The sequence below is a fragment of the Geospiza fortis genome, unplaced genomic scaffold, assembly GCF_000277835.1.
Source record: "Geospiza fortis unplaced genomic scaffold, GeoFor_1.0 scaffold289, whole genome shotgun sequence".
NCBI classification, from domain to species: Eukaryota; Metazoa; Chordata; class Aves; order Passeriformes; family Thraupidae; genus Geospiza; species Geospiza fortis.
In genome coordinates, this window is record NW_005054478.1 from 956,178 (window position 1) to 968,417 (window position 12,240).

Below are 12,240 nucleotides of genomic sequence, written 5' to 3' on the forward strand. Positions count from 1 at the left end.
CAAATTCTCTCTTCCAATCCCTTCCCACACCCAAATTCCCTGTTCCCTCTTCCAACCCCTTTCCCACACCCAAGCCCTGTGTTCTCCCTATTCCACCCTCTTCCCCACACCTAAATTTTTTCTTCCAAGCCCTTCGCCATACCGAGCCGTGTGTTTCCTCTCCTCCAGCCCCTTCCCTCACCCAACCCCGTGTTTGTTTTTTCCCTTCCAGAGATTGACCAGGGCAGCTGTGGGGACCCCGGCGTCCCCGCCTTCGGCCGCCGCGAGGGCTCCCGGTTCCGCCACGGGGACACCCTGCACTTCCAGTGCCAGCCCGCCTTCGAGCTCAAGGGCCACAAAAGCATCACCTGCCAAAAGAGCAGCCAGTGGTCTGCTCAGAAACCCGTGTGTGTTTGTAAGTGGGCCAGCAGCTCCGGGGCAGCGCCCTGGGTCCCCTCCGAGGGGACGCCGAGGTGGTGGCGCCTGCCCCGGTGGCGCCTTCGGCCAGCCTGGGGACAGGTTTGGGCTCTTCTCCGGGCAGGGCAGGGGAGATCTGGGCTGTGCTGGGTTCCCCCTGCCTTGTCCTGAGGGGAAAATCAGCTCTTGGTGGACAGGACCCAGCAAATTCCAGATTTAAACCTGGATTCTCTTTGTAGAGAAAGTTTTGGGCTGTGCTGGGTTCCCCCTGCCTTGTCCTAAGGGAAAAATCAGTCCTTGGTGGCCAGCACAGACAGGACTCAGCAAATTCACAATTTAAACCTGGATTCTCTTTGTAGAGAAAGTTTTGGGCTGTGCTGGGTTTCCCCTGTCTTGTCCTGAGGGAAGATCAGCACTTGGTGGACAGGACCCAGCAAATTCCAGATTTAAACTTGGATTCTGTTTGCAGAGAAAGTTTTGGGCTGTGCTGGGCTCTCCCTGCCTTGTCCTGAGGGAAGATCAGCACTTGGTGGACAGGACCCAGCAAATTCCAGATTTAAACTTGGATTCTGTTTGCAGAGAAAGTTTTGGGCTGTGCTGGGCTCTCCCTGCCTTGTCCTGAGGGAAGATCAGCACTTGGTGGACAGGACCCAGCAAATTCCAGATTTAAACTTGGATTCTGTTTGCAGAGAAAGTTTTGGGCTGTGCTGGGCTCTCCCTGCCTTGTCCTGAGGGGAAAAATCAGCCCTTGGTGGCCAGCACAGACAGGATTCAGCAAATTCCAGATTTAAACTTGGATTCTGTTTGCAGAGAAAGTTTTGGGCTCATCTGGGCTCTCCCTGCCTTGTCCTGAGGGAAAATCAGCTCTTGGTGGACAGAACCCAGCAAATTCACGATTTAAACCTGGATTCTCTTTGTAGAGAAAGTTTTGGGCTCTGCTGGGCTCTCCCTGCCTTGTCCTGAGGGGAAATCAGCCCTTGGTGGCCAGCACAGACAGGACATCGCCAAATTCACAATTTAAACCTGGATTCTGTTTTTAGCCCCTCATTTTTCCCTCATGATCTGACCCTTTCCAGGCTCCCTCCTGCTGTGTCCTGGTTTTGCATTTTTTGCCCCATTCTCAGCAGGTTTGGGATGTTCTGCTCTCTGTGGTGACTCAGGATCGCATTTTGGGGTGGAAATGGGAGTTCTGCCCAGTCCCTGTGGGGTTTTAATGCTCTCAGTGTCCTCTGTAGATATGTTGGGCATTTTGCTTTATTGCCCTGACAGGACCTTCCTGCAGGAGTTTCCCCCAGTTGGTGATAACCTCACTCTTCTTTTTTATCTCCTTTTCTACTTTTTTAAAATCTCCTTTCCTACTTTTGTTGGCTCTGTTAAAATCTGGGCCTTGTTGGAGCAGGGGAGTGAGTCTGAGCCTGAAAAAAAACAAGGAAAATGCATTTTAGGGAGGGGAAAATTGAGAGGGAAGAAGCAAAAATGTTGGTTTTAGAAGTGCAGGTGCCAAACTGGGTGGGATTCCAGTGGAAATGTGGTGTGGCGGGAGCTGATGCACGAAAAAGATGGAGCTGGGGGGGGGAAAACCAGATTTTACAGAGGTGGATGAGGGTCTGGAGGAGCTGGGAGAAAACTGGAGGTCGTGGGGAAGGGGAAGAACCAGTTTGAAGCCAGTGCCTTTCTTTTCAAACACCGATTTAAGCTCAGAGAAATGCCTGGGGAAAGGAAGCAATTCCTCTGAGTCCTCCCTTTTCCAGCTGCCATCCCTCCCTTCCTGTTTGGTTGTTTTTTTCTTTGTAAGCAAATCAGCTGGAGATGCTGCTGAGGAAATAAATATTGGGAGTTTTTCCTGGTTATCTGGGAGGTGGGAAGCGTTAGGCTGGTTCTGTGCTGCTTTTTCCTTTTAATTTCTCGGAATTTCAGGTGACTTTAGACAAGTTGGTGTAGTTGAGGCTGGTGCTGAGAGTTTGGAGTGAGAAATAAACCTGTGGTTTGTGCTCAGGGCAACAGAGCTGGGTGGTAACAGATCAGGAAATCGATTTTTGGTAAAACAGGATTATTGATGTTGATCAAATCATCTTTCAGTTGCAATAATTCCGCTGTGATCTGTTCTCTGTGGCTCTCGGGATATTTATGGATCAACAGAGCAATGTGCAGGGAGTGGGGAAAATCCCTCACAGGCCCCTCCTGACCTTCACTCCTGATTTATTGGGGAGCAGGAGTGGGTCACAAAATGGACAAAATGTGTGGGAAATGTTGGGAGACCATCAGATGTGAGGGGGGGAAATGAGGGAACCCCTTTGCTTCTGTGAAATTTGGGGTCTGGGGGTTTGTTTCTTTGAAATTTGGGGTTTGTTTCTTTGAAATTTGGGCGTTTGGGGGGTTTGTTCCTGTGGGAGTTTGGGAGTCTGGTTGGTTTTGGAGTGTCTTGGGGGTGTGTTCCTCTTAAATATGGGTGTCTGGGTGTTTGATTCTGTAAAATATCAGTGTCTGCGTCTCTGTTTCTGTACAATTTAGGTGTCTGAATGTTGATTTCTGTACAATTTAGGTGTCTGAATGTTTGTTTCTGTCCAATTTGGGTGTCAGGGTATCTGTTCCTGTACTTTGTGGGTGTCTGGGTGTTTATTTCTGTACAATTTGAGCGTCTGGGTGTTTATTTCTGTACAATTTGGTTGCCTGGGTGTTTATTTCTGTACAATTTGAGTGTCTGGGTGTTTATTTCTGTACAATTTGAGTGCCTGGGATCTGTTTCTATGCATTTTGAGTGTCTGCATGGCTGTTTCTGTGCACTTGTGTGTATCTGGGTGTTTGTTCCTGTTCCATCTGGGTGTCTGTTCCTGTTCAGTGTGGGTGTCTGAGTGTTTATTTTTGTACAATTTGGATATCTGGGTGTCTGTTTCTGTGAGATTTGGATGGCTGGGTATCTGTTCCTCTTCAGTGTGAGTGTCTGAATGTTTTTTCCCTGTTAAATTCAGGTGTCTGGGTGTCTGTTCCTGTTAAATTTGAATGTCTGAGTGTTTATTTCTGTACAATTTGAGTGTTTGAGTGTTTATTTCTGTACAATTCACATGTCTGGGTGTCTGTTCCTGTTCAGTTTGGGTGTCTAGGTGTTTATTTCTGTACAATTTGGGTGTCTGGGTGTTTATTTCTGTACAATTTGGGTGTCTTTCTGTACAATTTGGGTGTTTGAGTGTCTTTCTGCACAATTTTGGTGTCTGGGTGTTTATATCTGTGAAGTTTGGGTGTCTTTCTGTACAATTTGGGTGTTTGAGTGTCTTTCTGCACAATTTGGGTGTCTGAGTGTTTATTTCTGTACAATTTGGGTGTCTTTCTGCACAATTTGGGTGTCTGGTGTTTATATCTATGAAGTTTGGGTGTCTTTCTGTACAATTTGGGTGTCTGGCTGTTTATTTTTTTACAGTTTGGGTGTCTTTCTTGCCTGGCTCTGGGTGATGGCTGAAATTCTTCTCTCCGTCCTGCACCATCCTGCACTGCTTGAACCAGCTCCATAATTCTGTTGTTGGCTTTAAAAATGGCATTTCCAGGGTTGGGCAATGTGGTGTCTGTCACAGGCCAGGGCACTCCCACACCCAGAACTGGATTTTGGACAGAATTTGTTCCTTTTTCTCAGCAAAACAGGCTTGGGAGGGGGGGATTGGATAAATATCCCTGAAGGAAAACCCTTGTGCTCTGATTTGGGGATAGAATATCCTGTGGCTGAGGAGGTTATTCAGTTTATAAATGGAGAATCAGCTCCATAATTCCAGCTCTGGAGCTGCTGCCACTGAGGATGGAGATGTGGTGAGGGAGAGGGACATTCCAGAGCTGCCAGAACCTCCAGATCCAGGCTGGGAATTGCTGTTTGAACATCCTCGTGTGGAGCAGAGAAGAAAAAAAAATCATTTTCTGATTTTATTTGTCCCCAAAATTCACTTCACGAGGTTTATTTGACACAAAGAGCAGGGCCCTGGTGCTTCTGGGGAGGTTCTGCAGTGAGAGAATCTTCCAAGGATCTTTGGTTCTTCCCTTCCCTGCTCCTCCTGCCTTTCCCAAATTTTCGCCCTGCGTTTTCCTCTGGGTGCTTGACCCGTGCCAGGCAGCGCCGTCCTGTTCTGTGGGGGATGATTGTGGCGCCTGGAGCGACAATAAATGTCATTGTCACCTCCTGGGGCAGAGTTGCTGCCTTGGTGCAGGTGCCCTCTGCCAGTTGTGGGAAGAGTCCTTCCAGAATCTCTGCTGCAGCTTCAGTTTGTTGGGGTCACGCTCGGAAAATCCAGGTTCTTCTGGACCCGCCTCGTGTTTGACAGGGAATTAAATGGTGGGGGAGTCAAAAGGAGGGGAGTAAAAGGAGGGGAGTAAAAGGAGGGAATTTGTGCCCCAAAAATCCTGGGGAGGGGAAGGGTCTGCACTGACCCCAGCGGGGTTGGGTTGGTTGGCGTCGCTCAGCAGAGTTTTGGGATCATTGTGGTCATTCCTGGGAAAGTTTAGGGATAAATCTGGGAGAGTTTGGATGGATTGGGAGCAAACACGTTCATTTCTGGAGATGTTTGGGTTTGGGATTCATGTGGTCATTTCTAGGAATGTTTGAATGGATTTGGGATGCATGTGGTCATTCCTGGGAAGGTTTAGGGATAAATATGGGAATGTTTGGATGGATTGGGAGCAAACACGTTCATTTCTGGAGATGTTTGGGTTTGGGATTCATGTGGTCGTTCCTGGGAATGTTTGAGGATAAATCTGGGAATGTTTGGATGGATTGGCAGCAAACACATTCATTTCTGGAAATGTTGGGGTTTGGAATTCATGTGGTCATTTCTAGGAGTGTTTTGAAAGGATTTGGGATAAATCTGTTCATTTCTAGGAATGTTTGAATGGATTTGGGATTCATGTGGTCATTCCTGGGAAAGTTTAGGGATAAATCTGGGAAAGTTTGGATGGATTGGCAGCAAACACGTTCATTTCTGGAAATGTTTGGGTTTGGGATTCATGTGGTCATTTCTAGGAATGTTTGAAAGGATTTGGGATAAATCTGTTTGTTCTTGGGAATGTTTGATTGAGTATGGGATTAGTGTCATTGCTGAGAATGTTTGAATGGATTTGAGAGAAATCTGTTCATTCCTGGGAATGTTTGATTTGGTTTAGAATCGATTAATGTGGTCATTTCTGGGAATGTTTGAATGGAACATGTTCATTTCTGGAAATGTTTGATTGGGTTTGGGATTCATGTGGTCATTCCTGGGAAAGTTTGGGTTTGGGGATAAATCTGGGAAAGTTTGGATGGATTGGGAACAAACACATTCATTTCTGGAAATGTTTGGGTTTGGGATCCACGTGGTCATTCCTGGGAATATTTGAATGGATTTGGGATAAATCTGTTCATTCCTGGGAATGTTTGGCTTGGTTTGGGATTCGTGTGGTCATTTTGGGCATGTTTGAATGGAACATGTTCATTTCAGGAAATGTTTGGTTGGGTTTTGGATTCATGTGGTCATTCCTGGGAGTGTTTGAATGGATTGAGGATAAACATGTTAATTTCTGGGAGTGTTTGAATGGATTGGGAGCAAATAATATTCATTCCTGGCAGTGTTTGGTTCCATTTGGGGATAAATCTGTTCATTTCTGGGAGTGTTTGGGTTGGGGGAGAAACGTGTTCATTCCTGGTTGGTTTTGAATGGATTGGGAGCAAATGTGTTCATTCCTGGGAATGTGTGAGTGGATTTGGGATAAATGTCTTTGTTCCTGCGTTTGTTTTTTAACACATGTTCATTCCTGGGCATATTTTAATAGATTGGGAACAAATGTGGATAAATGTATTCATTGCATTGGGTGTATTTTAATGGATTTGGGATAAATGTGTTCATTAACATCCCAGTTATTCCTGCCAAGAAAATCTGCCACAGGGAAGTGCTGGCTGCCCAAAGGGACAGTCCCATGCAGCATTGGCAGAGGAGGGAGGAGCACAGGAGAGGATTTTTTTTGGGCCAAAAAATGGCCACAAACTCCCACCTTCTTGCGGCCGCTGCAAAAATTCCCAAGGGAGCTGCTGGGAGAGGAAGAGCTCTGCTGGAAATCATTGGAACTCAGGAGAGGAAGGTGCAGAAGCCTTGGAGCACGTCCCAGGTGCAGATGGCTGCAGGATCCCTGGCAGGAGCAGCCCAGCCCTGTCCCCATGGGGATCTGCAGCTCCCAGGAAGTTTTAAAAAACTTCAGCTCCTTCCCCGAGCCAACCCCTGCTCCTGCTGGAGTGGGTGGCAGTGAAACCCGCTCTTGCCTGCACATCTATTTTCAATTCAGTGATATTTTCCTCAGGATTTGGTTCCCAAAACCTGCCTGGTTTTCATTCTTCTCCTCATACCTGCAGTCCCACCCCCGGACTGAGCTGAGTTTTGTTGCTCTGAAATAACAAAACCCTCCCAGTTCATTTTGCTCCAAACTCCTTCCCTCACCTCCCACTTGCCCTGTGGTGCCACAGGGTTTTCAGGATGAAAAGGCACCATGAGATGCAGATTTTATTTTTTTTTTCCCTCTTGGAATAACAGATACAGAAAGAGGAAAATACAGAATGTGAAGCACTTTGCTGCCCAGCTGGAGCAGTGCCCTGAGCTTCCAGCACTGTCCTGCTTTCCCAGCCCATCACCAAGTTCTGCCTAGAGGAGGCGTTTTTGGAAAAAAGGAAATGCAAGGCAGAAAATCCACTCCTGTCTCCCAAGAGGTCTGTGGGAGCAGGATCTAAAAAACTGAGAGGAAAGTCAAGAATTTTGGATTGTTTCCATGGAAACTGCAGTTGTTCCAGGGATTCCTTGCTTGGTTTTCAGCTCCTGACCCCGGCGCCTTTCCGGCTCCCATGGTGTGATCTCTCCTTGGGATCAGCCCTGGGTTCTCCTGCAGGATGAGCAGGGATGGAGGCAGGAACAGGAGGAGAGAGGTGGGATCTGGGAAGGGAGAATAAAAGAGAAGAGAGGAGAGGAGGAAAGGAAAGGAAAGGAAAGGAAAGGAAAGGAAAGGAAAGGAAAGGAAAGGAAAGGAAAGGAAAGGAAAGGAAAGGAAAGGAAAGGAAAGGAAAGGAAAGGAAAGGAAAGGAAAGGAAAGGAAAGGAAAGGAAAGGAAAGGAAAGGAAAGGAAAGGAAAGGAAAGGAAAGGAAAGGAAAGGAAAGGAAAGGAAAGGAAAGGAAAGGAAAGGAAAGGAAAGGAAAGGAAAGGAAAGGAAAGGAAAGGAAAGGAAAGGAAAGGAAAGGAAAGGAAAGGAAAGGAAAGGAAAGGAAAGGAAAGGAAAGGAAAGGAAAGGAAAGGAAAGGAAAGGAAAGGAAAGGAAAGGAAAGGAAAGGAAAGGAAAGGAAAGGAAAGGAAAGGAAAGGAAAGGAAAGGAAAGGAAAGGAAAGGAAAGGAAAGGAAAGGAAAGGAAAGGAAAGGAAAGGAAAGGAAAGGAAAGGAAAGGAAAGGAAAGGAAAGGAAAGGAAAGGAAAGGAAAAAGAAAGAAGTGCAGGAATTTCTCCTGCCTGATCCATGTTCACATCCACATCCCTCTCCCAAGAAAAGAACCAAGGAGCTGCTCCTTCCTTGTTTCACTGCTCCAAACCAAGGCAGAATCCTGGTGCTGCTTGTGATAACGTGAACAAATCCCCGTGCTGGTTCATTCGTGCCGTGGTCTCGCTGCTCTGTGTCTGCTGTGATTTATTCTGTGTTTAATAAAGGGATTTTTCTCATTGCCTTTGCAGCAATTGCTCAGCAATAAGGATTATTGACAAATGTAGCAATTATTGACAAATAAAAAAAAAATTATTGACACAGTCAGCTTTGTAAACAGGCCCCTGTGCTGTGCACATAATGAAATGGCCTCTGCTGGCATTTAATAAGGGTAATAAATATTAATTGCAGCCAGGGCTGCTCCCAGCCCGTGCTGCTGATGGGCAGCTGCAGGCAGCAGGGCTGGCCTCTGTCATGTTGGGAATGGCTCCTGCTGCTCAGGGCTCTTTGGGATGCTCCGGCAGCACCAGGCAGGTGCAGCTGGGCTGTGTCCATCCTCTTCCTCCTGACAGCCTGGCCCTGCCTGTGGCACGTTGTTAAACAGCTCCTGGCTTGTCCCAGTGTCCAGCTCCAGGGAGGCTGGAGGATCAGAGCTGAAATCTCCTTCCAAATGAGGGAAAAATTTCTTCCACAGTGAGGGAAAAACTCCTTCCACAGTGAGGGAAAAACTCCTTCCACAGTGAGGGAAAAACTCCTTCCACAGTGAGGGAAAAACTCTTTCCACAGTGAAGAAAAGCCTTCCACAGAGAAGGAAAATCTCCTTCCACAGCAAGAAAAAACCTTCTTCCATAGCGATGAAAAACCTCCATCCACAGTGAAGAAAAATCTTCCACAGAGAAGAAAAACCTCCTTCCATGGTAAGGAAAAATCTCCTTCCAGAGAGAGGAGGAATCTCCTTCCACAGCAAGAGAAAACCTTCTTCCATAGCAATGAAAAACCTCCTTCCACGGTGAAGAAAAATCTTCCACAGAGAAGGGAAACCCCCTTCCATGGTAAGGAAAAATCTCCTTCCAGAGAGAGGAGGAATCTCCTTCCACAGCAAGAGAAAACCTTCTTCCATAGCAATGAAAAACCTCCTTCCACGGTGAAGAAAAATCTTCCACAGAGAAGGGAAACCCCCTTCCATGGTAAGGAAAAATCTCCTTCCAGAGAAAGGAAAAATTTCATTCCACAGAGAAGAAAAATCTCCTTCCACAGCAAGGAAAAACCTCCTTCCACAGCAATGGAAAACCTTCTTCCAAGTGAAGAAAAATCTTCCACAGAGAAGAAAAACCTCCTTCCATGGTAAGGAAAAAAATCTCCTTCCAGAGAGAGGAAAAATTTCCTTCCACAGTAAAGAAAAATCTTCCACAAAGAGGGAAAACCTCCTTCCATGGTGAGGGAAAACCTTCCACAGTGAAGAAAATCATTCCACAAACAGGGAAAACCTCCTTCCAAGTAAAGAAAAATCTTCCACAGAGAAGAAAAACCTCCTTCCATGGTGAGGTAAAACTTGTTCCACAGTGAGGAAAAGCCTCCTCTGCTTCACAAGATGAAAATCATCATCTCACAGCCACCATGGTGTTGTTCATGAACCTTGTGGCTCCCTGGGCTGGATGTTCCCCTCTGGGATGTGATTCCAGCTCCCCTCTCCATCGACGGGAGCTTTTTCCTGGCCACAGCTCGGCCCAGCGATCCTCCAGCTCCAACTCGCTTTTCTCCTCGCTGATCTGATGGAAAATCAAAATCCTCGTTTACTTCCCTGCAGTGGAGACTCTTGGAGGGTTGTTTTTTTTTTTTATCAGCTCCTCTTTAATCTGTCACTTTGTTTTATCTGGCAAAGGTTAATTTTATATTCTTCCCTCGCTCTGCTCCTCTCCCCTTTGTCAGCAAGTCCTTTGTTGTTTTATTTTCTGAACTGGCGACTGCACCTCTCTCTTGCTGGGCTGCTGGAGGTCCTGGCTGAATGCTAATTCACCCCTTTGGATTTAAAAATTTAGGAGGAGACACCTCATCCCTGCTGCTGAGACATTTCCCTGGGTGCAAATGAATTTATTTTCAATTTTCCTGAGGCAGATTACACCGTGCTTATGCTGACAGAATTATTTGACAGCATCCCCTGATATTTCAGCGTCTGGGAGAAAGAGAGCCTAAAAAAAAAAAAAAATCCTGAAGATGTTTTGCAGTTTGTTTTCTCTTTAATGTGCTCTCTTTGTGGCTTTGAGAGCAGGGGATGGATTGTGCAGCTCCGTGGCCTTGATAACGTCACGGGAACGTCCGAATTATTTGATCCCAGCCCATTAAGTGGTGAGGGGAGACAGAGGGAAAATAACAGAGGGAGGCAGAGCAGTGATCCAAATAATTGTCTGAATGCCAACCCCAAGCCAAGCTCATCCTCTGTGCCAGGAATTAGGGAGATGGATGTTCCCAATAATGGGTTTTACCAAGGGTGGCGGTGGGGAAAAGGGATGAGCAAAGCATCCATACATAAAACATCCCCAAGTTTGGGCAGGTAGCACTTCAAAGGCAGCCTTGCCTTCCCGAATTAATGGGCCTTGGCAGCTGCAGCTTGGGATGGATTGAACCCCTGGAGAGCTGGAGGGTTTTTCATGCACGGTCTTGCCCTCAGCTTCGTTTTAAGCCTGGTTTCAATTCTTTCCGTGGCTTGGGTGCCTCTTTTTGGGAACCAGCAGAAGTCAGGGATTTATTTGCGGTGGGAATGGCTTCCCCTCCACCAGGGCTGCAGATTCCTCTGGTTTGTCCCAAACCTCAGCGTCTGGGAACGTTCTTGGGCTGTTCCAGTGCTCAGCCAGGTGTGAACGATTTCCCAAGGACGCAGACAAAGCAAATTAACTCCCAGCTCCTTCTCCAAACACTCCATTTGTCCCACAAATGCTCCCTGGCGTGCACGGAAGGAGTTTTGATGAATGCAGAGGGGGAAAGACGAGCTCGGCAGATGGAAAGGGCAGATTTTATTGAGAGCAAGCCCCGAGGAGTCTGCAGCACCCTGGGGATGGATGTGTCACCTGCGGGTGACAGAGCTGAGCCAGGGACAGCAGCAGGGGCGGCTGGAGCGGTGCCCAGGGTGCCTGAGCTGGTTCCTTGCTCCAGGTGCAGTGGGATTTTGCTGGCCACAGCAAAAGAAAATGTTGAGGCAAAAGCTGGCTGGTTCCATGCTGGTTTTATTTTGCACCAGCTCAAGTCACCCACTGGATTTTTGGGAGTTTTCCTGAGGAGAGAATTCACCCGGAAAATGCCAGATCCCACCTAAGAGGCATTTTCTTCCTGCTGTTAAATAAACCTGAAAGGGGCTGGAAAACGGCAAATCCACCCAAAGTCCTGAGGAATGGGTGCTTTCCTTCTCCCAATAATACAATATTCTGATTTAGTGGTGACCAAAGATTTGGATTTCGTGGTGACCAAAAGATTGAGATTAAGTGGTGACCAAAATATTTAGATTCAGTGGTGACCAAAAGGCTCTGATTCAGTGATGACCAAAAGATTTGGATTTAGTGGTGACCAAAAGGTTCTGATTCAGTGGTGACCGAATGATTCTGATTTACTGATTACCAGAATATTCTGATTCAGTGGTGACCAAAAGGTTCTGATTTACTGATAACCAGAATATTCTGATCCAGTGGTGACCAAAGGCTTCCCTGCTGCTCCTGTGAGGGAGGGAATTAAAGAACGAATGGTAGGGAACTAATGGAAGATCCAGGGTGGTGTTTTCCCCTCCTGGATTTTGATGCACATGAAATGCTGATATTTCTATGATGACAGAATTTCTGTCAGTGGGCTCTGGCAGCCTGGAAATCACATTTTCCCTCCTGAGGCAGCCTCAGAGCAGGAACTGGGAATATCCCAGCCAGGGGTCTGAGGGCAGGGACAGCTGTGGGGACTGATGCCACTTTTCCCTTTGCAGTCTCCTGCTTTTTCAACTTCACCAGCCCGTCGGGGACCGTGCTGTCCCCCAACTACCCCGAGGAGTACGGGAGCAGCCTGCACTGCGTGTGGCTGATCATCGCCAACCCCGAGAGCAGGATCCACCTGGCCTTCAACGACTTCGACGTGGAGCCCCAGTTTGATTTCCTGGCCGTCAAGGACGGTGGCACAGCCGAGTCCCCCGTGCTGGGCACCTTCTCAGGGAGCCACATCCCCTCCTCGCTGACCAGCAGCGGCCACGTGGCCAGGCTGGAGTTCCAGACTGACCACTCCATGGAGAAGAGAGGGTTCAACATCACCTTCACCAGTGAGCGTGTGTTGGGTTTGCGTGCCGGGGAGGGATGGTGCATATAATATATATATATATATTTTATATATTTTCATATATCTATATATATCTATAGA

The 12,240-nt window shown here is 47.3% G+C and overlaps 1 protein-coding gene across 1 annotated transcript in view; it reads left to right on the forward strand.

The window, feature by feature from the left end:
• Positions 1 to 12,240, forward strand: part of CSMD2 (CUB and Sushi multiple domains 2) — a 225,955-nt gene that overhangs the window by 124,731 nt on the left and 88,984 nt on the right. The window contains 2 exon segments of the mRNA XM_031063038.1: positions 212 to 394; positions 11,816 to 12,142. Of these exon segments, the coding sequence (XP_030918898.1) occupies positions 212 to 394; positions 11,816 to 12,142 (510 nt within the window).